We start from the raw sequence: 26060 nt of genomic DNA, 5'->3' as shown, positions 1-26060 counted from the left end.
GAGAGGAATAGTTGGTCCGGCTAATGGATCAGATTGTAGGCAGTGAAAGCTTCTGTTAATGGAAATCTTTTGTGTGTGTGCCTGTGAGTGTGTGTGTTTGATGCATCCATCCAGAAAGCCCAATATTATCCCCATCACCCAGTGGGCGTAGGCAGCATAACTCAACCACGTCTGATTTACGGAGCCTCACTAATGCTCCGTCCTCAGGTGAACGAAGCAGCACGTTGTCTTCTCTCTTTAAAAGCTGCTGCACCCTGTTCCTCTTTAAGCTGTCGCCCGTAAAGAACCATGTTTCCTGGATCTCGGGATGTTTGTGATTAAACTTTCTGTCTTTGCATCGATGATTTAAACAAAGTGTGGATCATAGACTGTAGATGGACCGGAGTAAAAAGTGGAGTTAGTTATTTGATGAATGTGAATAATTTGGTTTCATCAGTGGAACTTTGTTACTGTGGCTCCAACCCTCGTTTGCTGCTGCTCAGTTTCTGGCTTAAAACGCCCAAGATGGCGTCGTTCGTACCCAGAGTATCTCCCTGTGTCCTCCATCTTTATACACAGTCTAGAGTTTGATGTTTATCTATAAATGTAAATGGCACCAATAAGATGTTCAATTTCACTTCATCACAGATTCTGGCTCCAACAGAAGATGGCATCTCCCATACCAGGGACATTTCAATGGGAGGAAGTGGAGATGTGTCGTCCATCTTTAATCAGAGTCTATGATGTGAGCAGAAAAACAAAATGCTCTATATACCTGTGTGAGTTTAAAACTGTGCTGTACCACAAAGGAAAGAACTGGCCTGATGCTTTATTTTACTTCCAACAACCACGAGACTTTCTTCTTTTATGTGTCTATATTACGTGCCGTGTTTCTCTCTGCTCCCCCTCGGTGCTTTGACACTGAAATAGAAATGATTCATACGTTTCATGAATAAATGATCAAACTTATCAGTGTTGGAGGTAAAGAACAGTTTCACCACCAACTCACGTGCGATGACATTTGTTTCATTTTTGCAGTTTTCCTTTTGAAATATACATAAACTGCTCTGTGGAGCCAGATTGTTGGTTTTTGTCTTTAATGCACGTTAAGGGAGAATTCACGTTATTCACCTGCAAAGCCTCACTGGGATTAAAAAGTAATAAAATGCATTTATCCTTGTGGCTAATTTTAAACATTATATAAAATGTTACGCTACATAAATACTCAATAGATGCTTAATATCAACGAGCCATGATCAGACTCACATTAGAGTGAAAATGAAATATAGCTGTTGCATGAGGAAATACGGGTTTCATTAAATATGGTTGCTAAAGTCCCCAAATTAGTTGGGACATATTTTTACTACTATTGTTATTATTATTATTTCAGAAATTCATTGTACAGAAAACCAAAGTCTGTAACCTGCAGCAGCCGTAAGACCCAGAGCTGAGACTCAGGGACATTGATTTACCATCAATCAAATGCAGCCTAATGAAATAGATGGTTTTAGTAAACTGAAAACAAGTTAATTAACAAAAGGGAGATAAAGAATTAGAGGGTGACAAAATGAAATGAGAGTGTATTAATTAATTCTACCGTCATTTATTCACAGGGAGCAGCTCCCTCTCTGTTGCATCAGATGTGACTCAGAAAGTGGAGAGTTAGGAGCATCTTATAATTCTTGATAAACTATGTTTTTCTGCCACTGTAGTGCACAGAGCGATGACTGTTCAAGATATTTCAAACTTTGTCAGTTAATAATTCACATAGAACCCAAATGAGAGAGGTTAGAAAGTCAGACCCTCGAAAAAGTATGGTTTAAATATTTGAATAGATCTTTAAAATGCTGCAGTGCACCGTGATGCGTCGTCTTTGCCTTTTCACGAGAACACAGCAGGAGGTTCTCTTCTCAAAACTCAGAAGTCTGGGGAGCGTTCAGGCGAAGGGGGTTGGTGCAGGAGGCAGGAGCCAGGAGGCAAGAGACAGGTGGCAGGAGGCAGGAGCCAGGAGGCAGAAGTCAGGAGGCAAGAGACAGGTGGCAGGAGGCAGGAGGCAGGTGGCAGGAGGCAGGAGGCAGGAGGCAGGAGGCAGGAGGCAGGAGGCAGGAGGCAAGAGACAGGTGGCAGGAGGCAGGAGGTAGGAGGCAGGTGCCAGGAGGCAGGAGGCAGGAGGCAGGAGGCAGGAGGCAGGAGGCAGGTGGCAGGAGGCAGGAGGCAGGTGGCAGGAGGTAGGAGGCAGGAGGCAGGAGCCAGGAGGCAAGAGACAGGTGGCAGGAGGCAGGAGCCAGGAGGCAGAAGTCAGGAGGCAAGAGACAGGTGGCAGGAGGCAGGAGGCAGGTGGCAGGAGGCAGGAGGCAGGAGGCAGGAGGCAGGAGGCAGGAGGCAGGAGGCAAGAGACAGGTGGCAGGAGGCAGGAGGTAGGAGGCAGGTGCCAGGAGGCAGGAGGCAGGAGGCAGGAGGCAGGAGGCAGGTGGCAGGAGGCAGGAGGCAGGAGGCAGGAGGCAGGAGGCAGGAGGCAGGAGGCAGGAGGCAGGAGGCAGGAGACAGGTGGCAGGAGGCAGGAGGTAGGAGGCAGGTGCAGGAGGCAGGAGGTAGGAGGCAGGTGCAGGAGGCAGGAGGCAGGAGGCAGGTGGCAGGAGGCAGGAGGCAGGAGGCAGGAGGCAGGAGGCAGGAGGCAGGAGGCAAGAGACAGGTGGCAGGAGGCAGGAGGTAGGAGGCAGGTGCAGGAGGCAGGAGGCAGGAGGCAGAAGGCAGGAGGCAGGAGGCAGGAGGCAGGAGGCAGGAGGCAGGTGGCAGGAGGCAGGAGGCAGGAGGCAGGAGGCAGGAGGCAGGAGGCAGGAGGCAAGAGACAGGTGGCAGGAGGTAGGAGGCAGGTGCAGGAGGCAGGAGGCAGGAGGCAGAAGGCACGAGGCAGGAGGCAGGAGGCAGGAGGCAGGAGGCAGGAGGCAGGAGGCAGGAGGCAGGAGGCAGAAGGCAGGAGGCAGGAGGCAGGAGGCAGGAGGCAGGAGGCAGGAGGCAGGTGGCAGGAGGCAGGAGGCAGGAGGCAGGAGGCAGGAGGCAGGAGGCAAGAGACAGGTGGCAGGAGGCAGGAGGCAGGAGGTAGGAGGCAGGTGCAGGAGGCAGGAGGCAGGAGGCAGAAGGCAGGAGGCAGGAGGCAGAACAGTTTCACCACCAACTCACGTGCGATGACATTTGTTTCATTTTTGCAGTTTTCCTTTTGAAATATACATAAACTGCTCTGTGGAGCCAGATTGTTGGTTTTTGTCTTTAATGCACGTTAAGGGAGAATTCACGGAGGCAGGAGGCAGGAGGCAGGAGGCAGGAGGCAGGAGGCAGGAGGCAGGTGGCAGGAGGCAGGAGGCAGGAGGCAGGAGGCAGGAGGCAGGAGGCAAGAGACAGGTGGCAGGAGGCAGGAGGCAGGAGGTAGGAGGCAGGTGCAGGAGGCAGGAGGCAGGAGGCAGAAGGCAGGAGGCAGGAGGCAGGAGGCAGGAGGCAGGAGGCAGGAGGCAGGAAGCAGGAGGCAGGAGGCAGGAGGCAGGAGGCAGGAGGCAGGAGGCAGGAGGCAGGAAGCAGGTGCCAGGAGGCAGGAGGCAGGAGGCAGGAGGCAGGAGGCAGGTGGCAGGAGGCAGGAGGCAGGTGGCAGGAGGTAGGAGGCAGGAGGCAGGAGCCAGGAGGCAAGAGACAGGTGGCAGGAGGCAGGAGCCAGGAGGCAGAAGTCAGGAGGCAAGAGACAGGTGGCAGGAGGCAGGAGGCAGGTGGCAGGAGGCAGGAGGCAGGAGGCAGGAGGCAGGAGGCAGGAGGCAGGAGGCAGGAGGCAAGAGACAGGTGGCAGGAGGCAGGAGGTAGGAGGCAGGTGCCAGGAGGCAGGAGGCAGGAGGCAGGAGGCAGGAGGCAGGTGGCAGGAGGCAGGAGGCAGGAGGCAGGAGGCAGGAGGCAGGAGGCAGGAGGCAGGAGGCAGGAGGCAGGAGGCAGGAGACAGGTGGCAGGAGGCAGGAGGTAGGAGGCAGGTGCAGGAGGCAGGAGGTAGGAGGCAGGTGCAGGAGGCAGGAGGCAGGAGGCAGGTGGCAGGAGGCAGGAGGCAGGAGGCAGGAGGCAGGAGGCAGGAGGCAGGAGGCAAGAGACAGGTGGCAGGAGGCAGGAGGTAGGAGGCAGGTGCAGGAGGCAGGAGGCAGGAGGCAGAAGGCAGGAGGCAGGAGGCAGGAGGCAGGAGGCAGGAGGCAGGTGGCAGGAGGCAGGAGGCAGGAGGCAGGAGGCAGGAGGCAGGAGGCAGGAGGCAAGAGACAGGTGGCAGGAGGTAGGAGGCAGGTGCAGGAGGCAGGAGGCAGGAGGCAGAAGGCACGAGGCAGGAGGCAGGAGGCAGGAGGCAGGAGGCAGGAGGCAGGAAGCAGGAGGCAGGAGGCAGGAGGCAGGAGGCAGGAGGCAGGAGCCAGGAGGCAGGAGGCAGGAGGCAGGAGGCAAGAGGCAGGAGGCAGGTGGCAGGAGGTAGGAGGCAGGAGGCAGGAGGCAGGAGGCAGGTGGCAGGAGGCAGGAGGCAGGTGGCAGGAGGTAGGAGGCAGGTGCAGGAGGTAGGAGGCAGGAGGCAGGAGGCAGGAGGCAAGAGACAGGTGGCAGGAGGCAGGAGGTAGGAGGCAGGTGCAGGAGGCAGGAGGTAGGAGGCAGGTGCAGGAGGCAGGAGGCAGGAGGCAGGTGGCAGGAGGCAGGAGGCAGGAGGCAGGAGGCAGGAGGCAGGAGGCAGGAGGCAGGAGGCAAGAGACAGGTGGCAGGAGGCAGGAGGTAGGAGGCAGGTGCAGGAGGCAGGAGGCAGGAGGCAGGAGGCAGAAGGCAGGAGGCAGGAGGCAGGAGGCAGGAGGCAGGAGGCAGGAGGCAGGAGGCAGGAGGCAGGTGGCAGGAGGCAGGAGGCAGGAGGCAGGAGGCAGGAGGCAGGAGGCAAGAGACAGGTGGCAGGAGGCAGGAGGCAGGAGGTAGGAGGCAGGTGCAGGAGGCAGGAGGCAGGAGGCAGAAGGCAGGAGGCAGGAGGCAGGAGGCAGGAGGCAGGAGGCAGGAGGCAGGAAGCAGGAGGCAGGAGGCAGGAGGCAGGAGGCAGGAGGCAGGAGGCAGGAGGCAGGAAGCAGGAGGCAGGAGGCAGGAAGCAGAGATCCTGCCTCCTGTCGCCAGCATTGGGCCGAAATCTCTTGAAACTTGTTATCTTTTTAATCCTGAGATGCTTAAACCCTCCATGTTTTTCCAGTTTTGCATCTGTCGGGTGTTACACTAGGGCCACCTGAGTGTGTGTGCATTCATCTGTTATTCACATAATGAGGGAATGTGAAGGAGAACTGGTACTTACGGTTTCTGGAATTATTCATGTATTTTGCTGCAAGAAAATAGGTGAAATCCTAGAAGAGTCTCTAGAAGAGCAGGAACGTCATCGATGTCCCTTGTTCCCAAATGTGTCCACTCAGATGTTATCCAGAGTTTTTACCATAAGGAGAATGTCTGGAGCCTCTGAATCGGACGTCCTCACTTACATTCCCCCTGAAAAGCTGCAGCTTCCTATGAAAAGATAATGCACGGCGTGGAACGAGTGGTGTTTCTGCACATGGAGAGGAGCCATATTTGTCTTTAGTGGAAGAGGAAGTTAGTCTCTGAGAGTCTGGCAGCCGCCATTAACTGAATCTGTGGCCTGATGGTTCTGGATGAGAGGAGAGTGCACTGTTTAACGAGGGGCTTAAAAGATGGCACCTGCTCGGGAGGCGGAGCAGAGGGATTCATATTTATCTGCGGTGCCTTGGAAGCTTTGGCAGACGATAGAAAGTTATGTTTTCATGTAGTTTCCCCTTCTGCTTATCAAATTAGTACAAGTGGCCGTTAATAATTCATATCTGCACAAAAAACTACACACAAACACACTCACACACACACACACACAAACACACACTTATTGTAAATTACTTGAAATGCATCTCTGTACAGAAGCACAGTGAAATAATAAAACATTTTGCTTACTCTCTCTCTCTTTCTCTCTCTCTCTCTTTCTCTCTCTCTCTCTTTCTCTCTCTCTCTCTCTGCATCTTAAACACACCACATACAGCAAATTTTCACAAATCTACCCTTACACACACACACAGTCGAGGCCACCTTCACATGGCTGTGAGGCCTCATTTCCCCTTAATGAGTCCTGCCAGTGCCTCGGGCTACAGATAGATATTCGCCTCATATCGGGAGGAAATGGAGAGAATTCACCCAAAGGGGCCGAATGTTTCCATCCATTTGTGCGCCCACGAGAATGTTAATGAATCGTATCTGACATAGAAACTGACATTTGGTGGAACCGAGCAGACGCTGGAGGCGAGGGTGGAGGGTCCTTCCCGGGCGCGTTGCTCACAGGTGACACTTCACACTTCTCCATTTTGACGAGACGGTGTCAGAAAGTGTCTCTCTGCGTACTCGGGGGGTTTGGGATCCTCTGATCTAATGCTTCCAACAGATTGTATCTTTTAAATCAACCCGATGCAACTTCTGTAGGTGAAATGATCAGCTTGATTAACAGGAGTTTGATGTTTGAGTGACTGTGAACATGGAGTAAGTTTCCATCTGTTCTCTGTCACTCTGGAGAGTGGGTTCGATCTCCTGTGATCAGAACTGACTGAGAGTCACAGCTTCAACTGACTATATTATAAGAGTGAAGCTGAACTGAGATCAGTTAAAGAGTCTCAGCTTCAACCGTCACAATCAGCTCCAGTTGAAGAGTGAAGCTGAACTGAGATCAGTTAAAGAGTCTCAGCTCCAACTGTCACAATCAGCTCCAGTTGAAGAGTGAAGCTGAACTGAGATCAGTTAAAGAGTCACAGCTTCAACCGTCACAATCAGCTCCAGTTGAAGAGTGAAGCTGAACTGAGGTCAGTTAAAGAGTCTCAGCTTCAACTGTCACAATCAGCTCCAGTTGAAGAGTGAAGCTGAACTGAGATCAGTTAACCCCTTGTGGATGAATGTCGCAAATTTGCCTCAAACACCATTCCGGTCTTTATGCCGCCGAGGTGACGATTGTGCCTGATGGTGCAAATACTACTCATACCAGGGAAGGTATTGGAAGTACTCTGGCGCCATCTAGTGGTTGGAGTTGAAAAGACATACTAGCCCCTTGGGATTTTACAGCAAAGTTATTTTGAGGTATGAAGCTGTATTTGAAATACTGTTATGATGGAACAGCAATGATTGTACATAAAACATATGTTGTTATTCAATTTCAAGCAAAAGAAGCATCAATATAATAATCTACATTCCGAAATTTGTTAAATTAAGGTTATGCCCCACTTAATAATTTAGCATTTGTATGACACCAATAATATTTTGTTATATAATTGGAAATTAATTCAGGCAGTAAAGGGTTAAAGAGTCTCAGCTTCAACTGTCACAATCAGCTCCAGTTGAAGAGTGAAGCTGAACTGAGATCAGTTAAAAAGACTCTGAAGTTATTAAAAAAACAGAGTTTAGCTCCAATATTCAGCAAGAAACCGTTAAAACATGAAGAATTCTGAACAGAGTTTGAGGGATTTGATAGGAAGCAGAGGATCATGGGTAATGTCCAACATTCACTTCAACCACGTGTGGCTGCAGGGGGCGCTGCTACTTAGAGGATGTGTTGCTTAAAATGAAGAAATTACCATTTGTGATTCCCTGAGATCTATTTTGTGATTTTGCATTTAGCCATTGATAGTTTGTTTGGTTCTGACATGAGTTAAATACCAAATAATTACAGCAAATTATTATAATTTTAGCAGAAAATACTTGTTTTGTTCTCTCTGACCCTTTTTATACATTTAAGTTATTATATAGTAGAAATGAGTGTTTCAGTAAATGTCACAGAACTGTTCATACTCACCCTGACCCCCCTGCAACCATCAAAGCACAGGCTATATAGCTAATGTGCATATGGATGGATGGAAGTTTGGTATCCGGATGTGTATTTGTATGATTCTTTGTGTGTTTCTATGATTATTTATGTGTTTGTATCTCCCTCTGATCCATTATTGAACATCCTCTGCAGACGGCCTCAGCAGAGTGTCGGTTTAATTCACTCCCTCATCAATAATGAGTTGTGGGGTCATCACTTTGTGTTCTATTGATAACACAGAGACGAGAGCTGATTAACATGAGGAGAGGGAGCGGAACATCGGATTGTTGCTCGTTGTGGTGAACGATTTAAAAAGAAATATGTGTTAATCACCACGGAATCGTTAGATGTGGGAGGGGGGGGGGCGAGGGAGAGAATATAAGTTTTATATTTTACATTTACATTTTTAAGTTAAGCTTTAAGTGTTTAAATTATGCAAAACATCTCAACAATTCTTTCACTTTGATGATTAAACTTAATTAACTCTGTCGAGGAGGTTATGTTTTCACTTCTGTCAGCTCGGAATAAAAAGGAATATTAATGCATAAGTTAATACAATAACTGGCTGTGAAATAAGAAAGCTTTTAATATGAAAAACAAAAACCAACAATAAATATTCTCATACAACAAATGAGAATATAAGTACTATAAAAAAAGTGCTATAGAATGAACATAATTAAGACTAATCTCTGCACCTTAAGTAACTCTTTAACTGTATATACTGTTGTTGTTTTCTTATATTGTTCGATATTGTTGTTAATTTGTTGTTTGTTAAGTGCACCAACCACACCAAGGCAATTTCCTGTATGTGCAAATATACATGGCAATAAAAATAATTCTGATTCTGATTCTGACTATTACTGTCATAATAGTTATGACAGTAAAATGTCACAACAATTATGTTAATATATGTATATTTGTGTGTCTGTGGGGAAATCAATTTGAAAACATCTTTATTCATCTTATGTGATAGATTCAATAATAGTGTTGGGGTTAGATGTTAAATTATAGTTAAATGAACATAATTAGTTAAGATATAAATGTGCTGTGGGAAGACCTGAGAGCCAAATTCAAAATGGGACCCCTGTTACCTAGAGACAAAGAAAGAGAAATGAAGAAACTATTGATAAATGTAAAGTGAAGTTTATTTTTCTCAGGTAAACATGTGTTTCCCCGCATATTTGATATTCTGTAAACTATTCACATGTCGATAAAGACGCCGTCATCCAGTGTCTTTGTTCAGTCCAATATCTTAGAGTTACACCGTGAACACAGGATGTGATTTCAGCAAAACCAAAACTTTCTGAATGCTCTGAACATCGGAATCACAGGTTTCCAGGGAACAAACAGAATCCCAGAGACGTTGACACGCGTCTACAAACAAACACAGACGAGCAGAGACGTGTGACGTGAGTCTGGCTCAGAATAACAGGATATTCAACGCTTTAATGCCTCCACCTGGTTTATTAATGCTCTTTCAAATCCTCATCCAACACAAATGTAAAACGTTCAAATGTGTGTTTTTTGTTTCTTAGCAAAGGCAGCAGTGCTGATTTTACTCTCAGGTTCACTGTGACGCTCTGATAACAACAGTTTATAAAGTTGCTCGACACGAGGAATCATCCTGAAAAGTTCCATCTCGGATTCACCTTGTTTGTCTCATCGTGAAAAACTCTTCTCCTGTCGCCTGTTTGGTTTCTACTTGGATTTCCAGTGGTTTAACATTTATAGTTTCTTGACATCATGATAAATGACCACGTTTTTAAACATTTTTCCATTTCGGCAGAATTCCGAGCGGTGAAGCTTTTAGAGCGGGGGGGGGGGGGGATAAACCACTTTACCTCCCAGCTCCAATTTTCTTCACCTCATTATCATGTTTTATGTTCAGCTTGGATTCTGTGGTTCCAGCTTCTCGGGCTTAACCGGAGGAAACTCGTCTTGATTTAACAGTTTAATTCAGACTGTTCTTCAAACAGATAGAAAGTGACAGGGACTGCACATATTACCGCTGCTCTGTAAAAATACCACAAATGCAAATATGAGTCAAGTAATTTTGTTTTAAATTGAGCAATCAGGTGTGAAACACTCGGGGCGGAAAATAATCCTCGGCCCTCAGAGGAATGTTACTCCCCTCAATAAAAAGAAGAAAGTTGAACATCACCAAAACCCAAATTATAAAGATTAGTTTTAAACGTCCCCTCGTGAAAACGCTGCAGGTGGAGAACTGAATCCAGCCGGGTGGTAACAACGTGCCTCTTCCAACTCACTGATTCCTCCAACTGAATCCACGTCTCTTCAAAGACTCCATCTTGTTCACCACATGGGCCGTTTGGAAGTGGATCAAATCGTTCATGATTCACATCTCGGCTCCTGAATAATGTAGAGCTGCAACAACTCAAGTTCTGTGGTGCAGTAGAAAGTGGATGAGAACTTCTTTACCTGAAATAAAGGAACAACAACAATATACCAAAGTTTCTTATATATATATATATATATATATATATATATATATATATATATATATTATATTATATGTCACTATTACTGCCTGTGTTTACCTTTATTGGATTTTCAATTTTTATATATCTAGTTTTATATTTTAGGTTTTATTCTTGCACTGTTTACTGTTTTCATGTTTTTATTTAAATAAACTTACATCTGTTCTGCCATCATTTTACAGGCTATATTAAGTGTAATGCAGAAGTTTGTATAGTCTTTCTATCTATTTATCTATCTATCTGTCTATCTATCTATCTATCTATCTATTTAGCTATCTGTCTATCTATCTATTTATCTATCTATCTATCTATCTATCGATCTATCATCTATCTATCTATCTATCTATCTATCTATCTATCTATCTATCTATCTATCTATCTATCTATCTATCTATCTATCTATCTATCCATCCATCCATCTATCTATCTATCTATCTATCTATCTATCTATCTATCTATCTATCTATCTATCTATCTATCTATCTATCTATCTATCTATCTATCTATCTATCTATCTATCTCTCTATCTATCTATCTATCTCTATATATTTATCTATGTGTCTGTCTGTCTGTCTGTCTGTCTGTCTGTCTGTCTATCTATCTATCTATCTATCTATCTATCTATCTATCTATCTATCTATCTATCCATCTATCTATCTATCTATCTATCTATCTATCTATCTATCTATCTATCTATCTATCTATCTATCTATCTATCTATCCATCTATCTATCTATCTATCTATCTATCTATCTATCTATCTATCTATCTATCTATCTCTCTATCTCTCTATCTCTCTATCTATCTATCTATCTATCTATCTATATATCTATCTATCTCTCTATCTATCTATCTATCTCTATATATTTATCTATGTGTCTGTCTGTCTGTCTGTCTGTCTGTCTGTCTGTCTATCTATCTATTTATCTATCTATCTATCTATCTATCTATCTATCTATCTATCTATCTATCTATCTATCTATCTATCTATCTATCTATCTATCTATCTATCTATCTATCTATCTATCCATCCATCTATCTATCTATCTATCTATCTATCTATCTATCTATCTATCTATCTATCTATCTATCTATCTATCTATCTATCTATCTATCTATCTATCTATCTATCTCTCTATTGATCTATCTTTCTCTCTCTAACTATCTATCTATCTTATTTATCTATTTACGCTTTCATTTGCAGATAACTTTCAAATGAAATGGATAAATATGCTATGACCTTTAATGGTGAATTTTCCTTATTAAAGATTATAAAAAATTATGGCTACTTATTCAATAACCTGAGTTTATTATTCCTCAGGATATTTACAAAATGAAACTGTCTAAATCAAACAAACCTGAGGAATATCCCACATTACTTATTAACATCATACAAAGTGGTTCCTCTGTAACAGTTTGTGATGTTTTCCACCACTTATCAAATCAATGTCGTGGCCTGGCCCTGAGAAAAGATGAATGATTGATGGCCTGAATGTTGAGTGGCTCTCATTGTTTGTTATTTCAATTAAACTGAGACAGACAGCAAACAAATCAGTAGCTCTGCTTAGAGAACCGGGGATTAAAGGCTGTTTTTGAAGAAATATAATTCTGTAACTTTTTTAAGGGCGTCCAGTCGATATCGGAGCGGAGTGATGTCGTCCAAACGGAGGGAAGAGCCGCAATTTATTATTTCTATCCGTGTTAAAGCTGTGATAGATGGGGTCGCTGTCAAAACCTGAGCACAAATTGACTGATTCAATTGAGGGGAGGATCAGTGGATTAGGCCAATGGACAATTCTGTAAGGATCAGATCACGGGTTTGATTCCCTAAAGGAACTAATGAGCACAAAAAACTGCCTTGAGAGCGCTCACTGAGTGATGGTGAACCCGAACAGAAATCAACCACCGGAGAAGACTGTCAAATTAGAGAGAAGGAACTCGGAGGCAGACGATTAAAGACACGGGAAGTTTGGCTTCTTTTTTTTTACTGTGAAGCAGTGAAATGTGTCACTAATCCTGATCCGGAATACTTTTCCAAGGTTCACATTATTTTGACGAGCTGTTCTCCTCGACTGAACATAATAGGATCTGGTTTCAAGGAGCCGCTTCAGAATGATTCTGTGTCATTAGAGAGTCGTCCTCAAACTCGTTCAGTTGTTTGTGTGCAGAGTAAAGTTTGTGTTCATCCTACCTGGTTTATCTGCACTTTTAAAAGTCCATGTTTTTTTAATTTGTGTTCACGTGTTTGGTTCATCTATAAGTTTCAATAATTTCTGTTTTCATACATTGCATGTGAGCTTAATCTCTGAGGTCTGTTGAGCACCAACACATTCTTCTGATCGGAATTCACTACTTTTCAAAATAAAAGCTCTGTAATTCAAGTGTCGGATGTTTCTGGATTTAATATTGTACTTCTATATAAACGCAGTAATTTGGTAATATTTTTGCTTTACTATACTTTTTTACATTTACACATTCATGACTTCTTTCACTTACTACTCTATCCCTTTTAGACTGTGACAGTTTTAAAATCTACTACACACTTTGTTTTGCTTATTTGTATCACACTAGTATATAAATAAGCAATGTTGATGGATCTTGGCCATAAAATGTATAAGATTTTGTCACATACTCGATGAAAATGATGTTGAGCATCTACACGCTGGATGGGATAAATGTTTGTGGGAGAAATGTGTCAGAATCCTCCAGAGAATCAGTCGGAGGACTCAGAAAAATGACTTTATGAGGAAAACAGGAACAGAAGAAATTATTTATTCATTGTGACTTTCAACTGATAAAAAAACACACACACTTTTCAGCAGCACTCACACAAATCAACCAAAACACCTCTGACATAGAATGTAAAAGTGTTGGTCATGCAGATGCTCCTGCTGCATGAGGCCATCGGGCTCCCTGAGGCGTTTGTGGAGCAGACCTGCTAAACGTTTTTTCCAGGGCAGGTCTCGGCTCGTTGGCCGGTTGCCACTCGTCCCTCACATCACGTCGGTGGCCACAGGCCCAGAGAGGGTCAACAGACCCCCAGGCAGTGCGTGTCTGTCGCCCAGGCAGGAGGTGATATCCTGGGCTTTCACCTCTCTGTCCTTAGATGCCGGGTCCTGGATGTAAACACAGCTCCACAGAATCCTGGTGAGAAAAATATACCATCCACAGCAATGTGCACGTGGAAGTCAGATGAGAAAACAATCCTACCCAGCAGATATATAATCAGAAAGCTGGGACAGTTTACTTCCAGGTGTGCAAAGTCATGCATAATGTATAGTATCCAATGAATCCTGGGGTGGGTTTGTCCAGGAAGGATCCAGAGGTCATTACTCAGAATGGTTGGGTGCATTTTGTAGAATCCAAGCTGACAGCAGGCGAGAGGCGGGCTGAGCCTGGACAGGTCATTATCGTGTCGTAGGGCTAACACGGCTTTGGCTCAGGAGGCAAAACGAGTCGACCACTTGACCTGAGCTTTGAGTGGTGATCAAGACGAGAAAAGATCTATATGAAAACACATATATACGGTTAGTCCTCGATCTGAGAGGGAGAAACTGGAGAAAACAGACACGGAACAAACCTGCAAACACCTCAGGGAACCTTCTTGTTGTGAGACCACTGCACCCCCACAGCTAAATCCCATCACAAAATCAAGTTACCAATAATTGACTCCCGGTGCTTTTCACACTCTTGATCATCGTCCCATTCGTCCAATCACATAAACAAAACCACACCTTCCAGTGACGGATTTATAACTGCTCATGATCTTTCTTTCAAAGTGAGTCCATTTATTAATGTAGAAAACAAACAGGAGCACCCCCCCCCCCCCCCCCCCCCCCCCCCCCGCTGTCAGTAGAACAGAACGCACGTAATTCTGTGATTATCAACGACTCCTGAGGAGCTGGTACCAGTCAGCACTTTACACACATCACGGGGAAAGAGAGCGCGTGCAATGGACTCAGAGCTTTTATCCACTCATTCATGTTTAGACTGATAGAAAACCTCTGTAATAACTGCTGAGCTGACGACACGGAGGCGTTTAGACAGTCACAAGTCAAAGTGTTGTCTTTAAATCAAAGATGGATATTATTCCACCATCCACTGAAGCAACATCTTTGAAAGTCATCGTCACTAATGTCACTAACGAGCTTCCTGAAGCGATTGTGGATAAAAACAACCCGAACCCGAGTGTGTGTTGCCATGAAGTGATGTGAGCTGAAATTCTTGGCAAACTTTTAGAGAACTGCACTTCTGTAATCTGTCGGTTGTACACAACAGCTGTTCCGCAATCCATCCACACACACGCAACCACACACACACAGAAACAACACCCACTCACCCACACACAGCTGTAATGAGGTCTCCTCTGACAGTGACTGTGGCCTTTGTCCTGCACTGGACCGGAATAACACCTACTTTAAGGAATCGATCAGAGCAAAGTGGCAGGAGTAGGAATTACTATGTTAAGACCCTGATAAAATCCATTGATATGTGAGAGCAGCCTGAGCTGTTCAATCTTCTTCTCATTGTTCTTTAAGTATTGTTTTTTTATAGCTGATTATTTTTATGCTGCTTTCAGACAAGCACTCAACTGATTTCCTGAAACTATCCCTGAGGTGCTGGATGAGAAAACAAACGTCTGTGTCATTCTCCAGAGTTTTCACCCGACAGCCTTCTGATGTGAGAGTAGAGCAGGACAATGTCCGGGACATTCACAGCGAGCGAGTGAATGTGAGACATCATTAACACGGATGTTTCCAGCAAGCCATGGACGAGAAACTCAGGGAAAACAAACATCTCAGGATGATGAGGAGGAGCCGTACACGTTGGCTGAGGAAGACAAAGTTCTTCTTCTATTGCCCTGTTCTTCTAAAGCAGTGTGAGTGGTGTTGTTCTGGGCTACTGGGCTTGATGAGCAGCACCATCTCGACTGGGAGGCTGCAGCACGATAAATGTATGACTGTGGGCCTCAGAACCCGCCTGTGCACTCAGCTGCTGCTCATTGTTAACGATTGGCTGGGGGGGGGGGGACCACAGACCAATGAGTCTGTGGGACTGTGAGACTCATGAATCGTAGTGAACACTGCACCAAGATCTTCAGAGAACAAGAGGTCATATTTTCATCTGCGTTCGTCTCTTATTTAGCAGGATTGTGCAAAAGCCACTTGGCAGATTCAAGTGGGACTCGGTGGAGGGAGGCAGTTTGAGTCGGAGAGGAAACCATTCAAATGTGGTGTGAATCCAGATGAGGGGGCGGATCCAGATGTTTTATTTTTCACATAATGCACAATTAAATCAACTTCAGAGTTTAAATGATTCCTTCCAGAGCAAACAGAACTAATAACCACAATAACAACGCAGAAAATATAGAGACTAATATACAATACATGTTCAAACCCAGCTGAATTTCAGCCTGAACGTGTTCCACTTCCTCTCACACCAATGTAGCCGGTGTGTTTTTTCTCCCAAACACTTTGATCTCATTCCCGTCTGGTGGATTTGCAGTGAGCAGCAAAAATTCCTCCGTGATGTAACACTTACTTGATGCTATTTAAGATTTTTTAATACCCACAGTAAAAGCCCCAGGAATTAATTTCTGATGATAAATCCACACGGTCCAGATAATAATTGAACTAATGAGACTCTGGATTTATGGCTGTTCTCACTGATTACAGAATTCCGGCTCTAATGCCTTGAGGAGGAGAGAAAGAAATCAAATCCTGATGACACGCAGCAGGAGCTCTGCGGCGTCTCCACCCACAAAGTTCATCTAAAAGAAATCAGCTGAATTATTAACTGTGTTGTGCTACTGTAGATTAATTTAAAATATTTGCTTTGGCTAATTAGTATTTGCAGCGATGCAGATTATTGCTCAGCATCTCTGTGACACATTATATATAAAAAGGAATGAGTAAAATAATTAATTCCACAAAGTTTTTATAGGGTTTCACGCAGTTTTGAGCACACAAGCAAGAAAATGAATGAAGAGAGAGAAAGAAGAAAGATCTGTCACGGGTTTGTAGGCTGTTGGAAATAAGGAGGGATGGTGGAGAAAACATGGAGATAATGATAATTACCATCAAAGCATTTGTACCGGAGAGAAATAGAACTTAAAGGGATTTTGTGTCTATACATTTCTACACGTGGATGAGCCGTAGATCGAATAAAAAGATAGAAGACACATCTCCACTCGCTCCTGGTGTATAAAAACGGAGCTCGACCAAAGTGTTGGACCAATCAAATTACATCGAATACACATGAATCACTGAATTTGTTCAATTACAGTTTTTCACAATTGTTAACACACAAAAAGTGAAAATTCGGCACAATTTGCACAACCTTCACTTCATGTACCAATCACTCGACCCAATTTGGCACTACTTCACACTCCCTTCTCTGCATTAGACTCTGACTTTCATTCTTTACACTCTGATTTCAATTACACATCACATTGTTGTCAAAACACTACACACAATGTCCAGTTGTTGCACACACTTCTCAAGTAAAATCTCAAAGCATCAACCTACAACACACAAATACTCAAATCTCTAAACATTCAGGTCTGTTGAGCAACTTCCCATCATTTTCACAGCCGAACAGGAGACTGAAATTGTAGATATGGTTCGTGAGATCAACTCAATCACACTCAGACAAATAAAAACTAGGATCCTGGCTGACCATGCTCCATTTAGAAACGTCCAGACCGTCAGCCTCTCTACATTGGAGCGTATTCTTCATAGGACTGCCATGTGGAGGAAACAAGTGTTCAGGGTCCCATTTGAACAGAACACAGGCATCAAGGAGTTACAGTGAGAGTTTGTGATTGTAAGTACCAACATTCAGCACTGACACATGCATGTATTGTACCTGTAATCCAATATTGTTCCTTTTCTACAGTGTCTCACTGTAGCCCACTGTGTTGACCTCTCTGTGTCCATCCTGTAACTTCATTCTCATGCTGTCTGTGTCAGCGGATCCAGGAGCATGACACAGCTCATGAGTTGTACCAGCACATCTTTATTGATGAGGTGGGATTCAACCTGGTGAAGAGGAGACGACAGGGCAGAACCCTCATTGGCCAGCGTGGTGGAACATCACACTGTGTGCTGCAATGAATCACCATGGGATCTTGCACCGTCATGCCCACCTAGGGGCCTATAACGCTGCCCGTCTCCTCACTTCCTGGATGGCCTGCATGACCTGCTGGTACCACCTGATCAGATAGATGACCCACAGCGGATTGATCACGTTGTCTGTCGAGGGAATTTCACCCAGACATGTATCAATGTTGTAAGAATCCACGAATCAAACACCACACATACACTCGTACGTTTTTACTTGCAAAGAAGTTCGCACCTTTGAGTAGGTCGCAGCCAACTTCGACGGTACTTCCCTTTCACAGTGTATTTATTCAAGAGCTCAGATACAAGGTCAAGGTGGGGTTACATTTGCATATTATACGAATAAACATCTTGACCGTCACATCTCTTCAGGCAAGTTCCTTGCTTTGGGTACATTTCCTTATATGGCAAGAAACATGCTTCACTTAAAACAATGAGACTATTTATGGTTATTGCAAAGCAGGATGTGGCACTCAGAGGTGCTAGACTGCACACAAATGTCAGACTGTCACACTCTGCATCAGCAATACATTCAGCACATGATAACTTATATACAATTCTTCTAACATTGTCTCCGTTCTATACCTTCCACTTTATTCTCCTTTCCTGAATCCTATTGAGGAATTCTTTTCAGCTTGGAGGTGGAAGGTATATGAATGAAAACCAGTGGGACTGGGTCCCACTGTTCAAGGCCATGGAGGAGGCTTGTGGCGACGTGAGTGTCGAGGCCTGTCAGGGCTTCATTCACCACTCAAGGTATTGGCTGTGATGTGGATGAGGCCCTCTGGCCAGATAGGAACCGGGGGCCTGATGCCTGATGCCTGAATAATTGTTTGAAGGGGGTGGGGGTTAACAGTACTGTACTTTTCTCTGTGTGTACCGAAATAAACCTTTTTTTTAATGCATATTTGTGTGCTGTTTTATATTTGACAATGAAAAAAGTAGGCATACACTGAGACATTTTACAAAAAGAGAAATGTCTCATTCTCCAGGGTCACTGTCATTCATATGGTGTGTTCCATTTTGATGATTGTGTTTTCAGTTTTGCACTTCAGTGTGCTGTAAATGCTTGGTAGTGTGTACTCAATGAATGGTATGTGTGTGTCATTTGAAAAAATGGCTGTGTGTACCAAATGAAAACACAAGTTCCATTTTGTGAACAGGTAAGAGATGACTCTTTGATGGCAAAGAGTGATCTTGCAAAGAGTCATCTTGCAAAGGGAGTGTCGGGTTTAGCATTTTGTGTGTGATGTTTTCAGTTTTCTGTGTGCAGTTTTGAGAAAGCAGTTATTGTTTGAAAAACGTGTGTTAACAATTGTGAAAAACTGTAAGTCATTTCTAACATTCTGTAAAATGAAGAAACCACAGTTTGTACAAACCACAAGTTACTTCTTTGTTTTAAGTTTAATCTTTCACCATCGAGCTCAGCAATCATGTAAGTGGAAAGAGGAAGGAAGGGGGGGGGGGGGGGGGGTGTAGTTTAACAGTTTTACCTTATCAGACTCTTCTGTGTTGTAGGTAGACGTGTCTGTGATGTGACTGAGTTTCATCTCGTGCACATTATTTATCTGTGGACGTTTCTCTTGTTTGAAGTCACAGACGAGAGCAGCAGCTACTATGAGTGTAACTGCAGCAGCCAGTGGATTTGTTGTCCTTCTTCTCACTGTGACAGGTACTGTACTTCTACATTCATGTTGTTACTCTATTTTACACTCAGACTTCTGATTCACCTGAAGTGAGTTTGAGAAAGAAAGTAAAAATATAAATGAACATTTTTCAGATCACCACCTGTAAAGTGATGCAGAAAAAAAATATATTAAGGAATTATCAACAGTATTAATTTGCATCTTTGTTAAGAATTTTCTATCGTCTAGAGCTCAACATATTACAGAGTCTGAAACATGTTATTATAATAATAATAATAATTATTATTATTATTATTATTCTCATCATGACTGAGTTCCTCTCCTCTCGATGAGGACTTGTCTTCAGTGTGTGGAGTCATTGGTTGAAATGCTATGGAATGCTGCTCATGGAAATGTGTTTCTTTTCTACAGAAAGTAAAAAGTAAACTAAGTGTTCTCTGGTGTGGTTATGAATCTGATTCTCTGTGTTACAGTGGTACAGTGTGAGAATGGCTGGGATGTGAGTTACACTTCTACTGAGATCTGTGCCGTCAGAGGATCAACAGTGTACATTACCTGTACCTACACATACCCATCCACATTTAATAACCATGAGACTACAGTTCAGGAAACTTTCTGGTTCATTAAAGAGAGTAATGGGATTCACGTTGATCTAAGGACTGATCCGGAGTATTCAGGTCGTGTGGAGAATCTCTGGGGAAACAACAAGTGCACTCTGAGAATCTCTAACCTGAGAGAGAGCGACTCAGCTGTTTACAAGTTCAGGTTCACAACAAACCAGCCTACTGGGAGTTTAACTGGTTCAGCTGGAGTCACTCTGTCTGTCACTGGTAACATTTACATCTGAACATTCATTCATTTATTTCCTACATCTTGTTTGGTTCACTTGAGCGTGTGTGTGCTTTTTTATATGCATGTGTGTGTTGTCAGTTTGGACTAAAATGAATTCCTTATTCTCACACACAGATTTGCATGTGCAGGTGAGCAGATCAGAGAAGCATGACTCTTTTGACAGGGCAGAGCTCAGGTGTCAGAGCAGGTGTCGTCTTCCTGATCATCTGAACTACGTCTGGTACAAGAATCAACAGAAGATTGAGGAGGGAGCAACTTATTTAGATATTTTTCTTCGTACAGACAGAGTTTCCTGTGCTGTTAAAGGACTCGAGGATTTCCGCTCTCCGTCAATGTGTGAGTTTAATCTTCAGTATTTCACTAACAGCACCATCTGCTGGAGTATTTGAGATAATGCATTGTACCATAAATTCATGTGTCTTTAAATACTTTTTTCTGCATGGGCACATTGAACTCTTGGGATACTACTGTCAGTACTGACAAACTAGTGCAGTACTAGTACTAGTATTCTGCTTGTGTAAATAAAGATGGAAGACATGACTGCTCTCCAGAAGTGAAGCCAAAGCATTGTGAAAGCCCCCTAGTGGCTGGCTGCAGTATAGAACATGCATCCTGTCTCCTCCATGTTAGTGGGAGGGACATGGATCAATATAAAAAGTCAAATACATTTTTCTCAAAGATGGTTTCTATCATTTAAGGTCGTTCTTATCAAACTCTATTGTTCATGTTTCTCAATAGCTTGGTTTTAATTTGTTATTTGATGATATGAAAATAAGATTAAACTTCATGATTGATTACTGAGGCTGACTCAGGATTGGTCGAGCTCATGTATGGGCGGGACCTTGATACTGTGGCTCCATCTCCGGATCACTACTGTGCAGACTGTGGTTCCAAATGTGAAAGATGGCAGCGTTGGTATCCAGGATATTTTGGTTTCATTTCTGGAGAGTGGGAGGAAGTGGAGACGTGTCGTCCATCTTTGATCGACTCTGCATAAAAGACACAGATCATTTCCTCCATATTGACCAGTTTGCTCCATTATAAGAGCAACTTATACAAGGTCCCTCATGTTCCTCACCTCCAACAGTGTGTTTCTCCCTCACACTGAAGTCTAAAGGGAACTTCACTGTGTTTTATGTGAACTGAAAGTTTCCTCTTCTTGGCCTCATCATCATCTTAAAATGAAAACCTGCCGACTGGTGATTCACCAGAGAAAATACATGGAGTTAGTTTTATAAATGTATAAGTTTATCTTCTGATTCTCTGATGTGCTCTGTGTTACAGTGGTGAGTCAGAATGGCTGGAGTGTGAGTTACACTTCTACTGAGATCTGTGCCTTCAGAGGATCAACAGTGGACATTAACTGTACCTACACATACCCATCCACATTTAATCTCCGTGATACTACAGTTCAGGAAACGTTCTGGTTCATTAAAGAGAGTAATGGGATTCCCGTTGATCTAAGGACTGATCCGGAGTATTCAGGTCGTGTGGAGAATCTCTGTGGAAACAACAAGTGCACTCTGAGAATCTCTAACCTGAGAGAGAGCGACTCAGCTGTGTACAAGTTCAGGTTCACAACAAACCAACCTACTGGGAGTGTAACTGGTTCAGCTGGAGTCACTCTGTCTGTCACAGGTAACATTTTCATTAGAGTCAGTTTGAAATGTTAGTGTGTATGTTGAAATAAAATCACATGTTTGTTCACAGACCCTCAGCTCCAGGTAGATGTGAGGAGATCAACAGCCAATCCATCTTCTACCTGGACAGAGCTGACCTGTCACAGCAGGTGTCAGCTCCCTGATCATCTTTCCTACGTTTGGTACAATAACAATAAACCTGTCGGACGAAAAAAATACTTTCACCTCCGACACTTTAATGATGAAGACAGCTATCACTGTGCTATAGAAGGACAGGAGCGTTTCCCTTCTCCTACAGTGTGTGAGTTTACTCTTCCTCATGAAGCTATCAATAATCTGGAAATAATTAAAATTTAAACAGACAGTCTTTTGATGTATTCTCATCCTGTGTGTTAATATAAACTATCCTTCAGATGCTCCAAAGCCTCCCTCTGTGTCAGTGAGTCCCTCTGGTGAGATCATGGAGGGCAGCTCAGTGACTCTGACCTGCAGCAGTGATGCTAACCCAGCAGCTAACTACACCTGGTACAAGGAGGACGAGGACTCACCAACAGCATCAGGACAAATCTTCACCATCACTGATATCACAGCTGAACATGGTGGAAAGTATCAGTGTGAGGCCCAGAACACACTAGGACGTAGTAAGGCCACCTTACATCTGACTGTTGGAGCAGGTGATTGTAGCACTCTGACCTATGACAGCCTATCCCCCCCCCCTCCTTTTCATTGCACCAGAACCTTAAAACATCAATACTCAGGATTTCCAGATGTGTCACAGCTGTATATCAAGCCCATCATATTGCACATGAACAATACTGACTGACCAACAGCATCACCTGGCAAACTGAGTCATCGGTCTAACCACACTGCTAATGTCTCCTGTCTGTTGTCCAGGGAAGTCAGTGATAATCATGAATATCATCAGACTGACTCTGGTGGTCGTGCTGGTTCCAGTGCTTGTCTGGACTCTGTGGACGAGGTAAAACAAATCCATCAGTTCACCCTCTGCTCTTTTACTGTCTTCTTCAAATGTCTTCAAACACTAGTTTCAGTTTATGAAGTTAATTTTGTCAAATGTTGTGTTTGTTGTTGTTTTCGATCCAGGATGAAGAAAACTCTGAGCTTGAAATCAGAAGTGAATGAAGCTGTGGAGATGATAGAGGTGAGAGACAGTGAGGCCAAAAGAATGACTCCATATCACTGTTTTCATCTCACTATGTTAGAGAAAGAGAGAAAACATTTCTTGGATCAGCTACTTTGTCTGAATCTGCTCCAAAATGTAAAAGGTTCTTTCCATTGACCGTATATTAAAATGGACGTAGCCTCTGGGTCTAGAAAGTGAAGTGAATGATCCATTTAGAGTCAAATAGACCATAAAGCACCACAGGCATTGGGGCATGGATACCGTGTGATTGACAGCTAGCACTGGGTGCAGGTCACAGGTTTAGGTGGGCGGGCAGAGTCCTTGGGCCCTGAGTCAGGCTGCACCCCCTCTCCTCCAAATATGGTTACTTCTGGTTTCAAAAAAACAAGATGGCGCTGAACAACATATAAAAAATGGAGACTTCAAAATGGCAGCTCACAAACCAATGGGTGACTTCACGCTGCGTTGACATTTCTTTCTTGGCCCATGTCCCGTCCTTCCACCAAGTTTTGTGGAAATCAGTTTATCAGTTGTTGTGTAATCCTGCTGATGAACAAACAAACATGGACAGGGGGTGCATCTACGTTCAATCTGTTTTGAATGAACTCTGATTATTTGCAGGTTTCATGAATAAAGTCCAGTGAGGATTAATATTTTCTCATCTCTCCCCCATCAGTCACAAAACTGTCCTGAGTATGAGAACGTTGCTGCTGCAGCACAGACCGAAGACACAGAGGAGCAGGAGGACCTGGTGTGAAGCATCAGGTCAGAGCCACTGGGACAAACACAACCAAGATGGACGACTTCAGAGTATATCCGTACAAGTGGGTAGTTATTAAATACAGGAAATCTGTCCAAGCTGCAAAATATCTGAGTGCAAGCGCAGAGTTTGAGAACAAGCAGAGCAAATCTAAGCACCAGCAGGAGCTGTGTGAGTGCAAGCTCAGGGTGCTGAGTAAAAACACCACGAAATCTGAACGTGCAAGTCCAGCTCTCAAACTAAAAGACCACGCTTTTTAATGAAGAGGAAAACACCTGTACATTTCCTTTCTACTCTTGGTTTCCTGTTTTCTTCTCTGCTCAGGTGCACTGTGATTGGCTGAAAGTATTTAGGAGGGAACAGGAAGTATCTCTTTCCATCCCCGGTTGCGGCAACAGCAGTTTGTACAGACCTTTAGATCAAGAGTATTGTTGTGTTGTTTCTTTTCTTTTTCTTTTCTGATGGGTCCAGTCGTCCAGTTTCCACAGCTTTATTTCTGTGAGCTTTATTTCTGATGTTGGTTTAGGTTGAAGGAAGATTCTCAGATCCTACGACCCTTTGTGGGTTGGTGTGTAGGGTTTTACTTATTTTGTCCATTTTGCCGGCCTGTTGTTGAAGTTGTTGTCTTTTCTGCAATAATAGATTATTTTGCTGTTATCCTCCGAACTATGTTGGACATCTTGGTTATGAGGCTTTGAGGCTGTGGTAACACCACGTGACTCATCTTGTGTCTTATACATGATATTAATGTGGTTATTACACGGATAATGAATTATTATGTATCGTGATTTTATGATTCTTTCTTAAATAAATATTTTGGTCTTTTGTTTCACTCCTGATCTATTTGATTGTTTGTTTCTCAGCAGAATTACAACAGAAAACAAAACAAAAATGATTTTTCTACGAACTCATCAATTTGGGCAGGAATCCTGATAAAGGGGCGGAGCCAGGAGCCTGTTTGGATCACTTTCTTTATAATTGTGAGACTGATGAAAACTATCAGGATTATTTAGAGGACTGGTTTCTATGAGTGATTGAACTTTGGTGCAGCTTGATTGAATTTAGGGCAGATTGAATTGATGGAGGCTGGCATGTGCACACATAGACACCAAAGAGGAGGTGCTTAAAGGGCCTTATCTGAAAAGAAAGACCAGGAGCAACAGTGGAAGCTCGAAGGCAAAAAAAAAAAACAGTGAAGAAAGGAGGTAGAGGAAGATGATGTTTTAGACAGGAACCACCTGGAGCATCACAGAGCGCACTCTCTGTAGTAGATGTTGCTTCTCCATCAGTCTGGAGCAAACACTGCAAACACTGCAAACACTGCCGGCCTGTGATTTGCTGCTCCCTCACGCGGCTGCATTTAAATACATCCTTACACAGCAGCGACACCTGCTGGTCAAATTGTTTTTTTTTGGAGGCTGCTCACATGTTCTGGCCAAAACTTTTAAATTTTCACCCCAAATTGTATTTGTCTCGTGGAGGAAAAAGCTGCTAAAACAGGATTTGAACCACAGTGGGAGACCAAGCAAAAGAAAACTCATCTCTGGTTAGCGATTTAAAAATAAATCTGCTTAAAGCTTAAGCACATAAACGGCTGTGAAATGCGTCTGTGTAAAAGAACTGAGTGTGTGTCCTTGACTGTGTGGATGTGACTCTCGGCGGCTGAGCGGCTCATTTCACCAGCTTCTATCCTCCCGTCAGATTTAGCTTCATTCACTGCAGCACCGGCTTCGTGTTGAAGGAGACAGACGATGGTTCTTTTCCTCCAGCGTCTCTTGTAGTTTTTAGTTTGTGAATGTGAAAGGTCCTTGATGTTAAAGTCCGTAACAGGAGCTTATCTCCCTCGTAGAAAACAATGCCCCTGAGGTTACATCCGTACTATTGTGTTTTTGATAGAAAATGATTTAGCTCTAAAATGGAGAAGTTAGGAAACGCTGCTGGAACCATTTGAGTTGAAAACAACATTTTCAGGTTTGAGGATAATTGAAATTATCAACCTGAAAATTAGCAGGATACTCTTCCTTCAAGGAAATATTTAATAAACAGTCTTATCACGATTGCTTTACTTTTAATAATGTCTTGCATTGCAACTTTGTGAGCTTAGGTGAGGAAGAAGTGAAGAAGAGGAGGTTGAAGTTCAGCCTGTGCCATCACAGACTTAGAGATGAATTCTTTCCTCAATACATTACTTTTAAAATAATACAAATTACAAACAAACTTCCCTGCTTTCAAATTTAACAACACGTATGCGAAATATTATCTTTGGTTGCATGGAGACAGTAAATCAATTTCACGTATATCGAATTTTTTTAGTTTCATCGACCACTCAAAGCTTTTTAAAGTCACAATAACCACATGTTCCTTCTGCACCTATACAGCTTTCTTCATTCTCTGTAAAGAAATATGAAGTTTAGGGAGTTAAGCATGTTCTTGTTAAAGAGATATCCTGTTGTTGTTGTTGTTGTTGTTGTTGTAATAAAATCCCCTTAAATTAAAGGAAAGGAGCAGGGACGAGTTCTGGTCCTCTAAACAAACTTTCTGTCGTAG

The 26060-nt window shown here is 43.6% G+C and overlaps 1 protein-coding gene across 2 annotated transcripts; it reads left to right on the top strand.

The window, feature by feature from the left end:
• Positions 1–18981: 18981 nt before the first annotated feature.
• On the top strand, positions 18982–24345 carry LOC133954041 (sialic acid-binding Ig-like lectin 14). 2 transcript variants are annotated; one of them, XR_009920739.1, is made up of 10 exons: positions 18982–19143; positions 19591–19947; positions 20084–20305; positions 21254–21607; positions 21680–21910; positions 22023–22283; positions 22504–22588; positions 22714–22771; positions 23430–23577; positions 23838–24345. XR_009920739.1 is itself a non-coding variant. In XM_062388304.1 (9 exons), exons 1-9 carry the CDS (start codon positions 19089–19091, stop codon positions 23508–23510), a joined length of 1704 nt encoding a protein of 567 aa, XP_062244288.1. In that variant the 5' UTR covers positions 18982–19088; the 3' UTR covers positions 23511–24345. The 2 variants fall into 2 exon arrangements, 1 of the variants encoding a protein (XP_062244288.1); XM_062388304.1 differs by having other exon boundaries at positions 23430–24345.
• The last annotated feature ends 1715 nt before the right edge of the window (positions 24346–26060 follow it).

The sequence above is a fragment of the Platichthys flesus genome, chromosome 5 (genome assembly GCF_949316205.1).
Source record: "Platichthys flesus chromosome 5, fPlaFle2.1, whole genome shotgun sequence".
Lineage (NCBI taxonomy): Eukaryota > Metazoa > Chordata > Actinopteri > Pleuronectiformes > Pleuronectidae > Platichthys > Platichthys flesus.
Note: the sequence above shows the minus strand (reverse complement) of the source record. Positions and strands in the feature narration are given on the sequence as shown.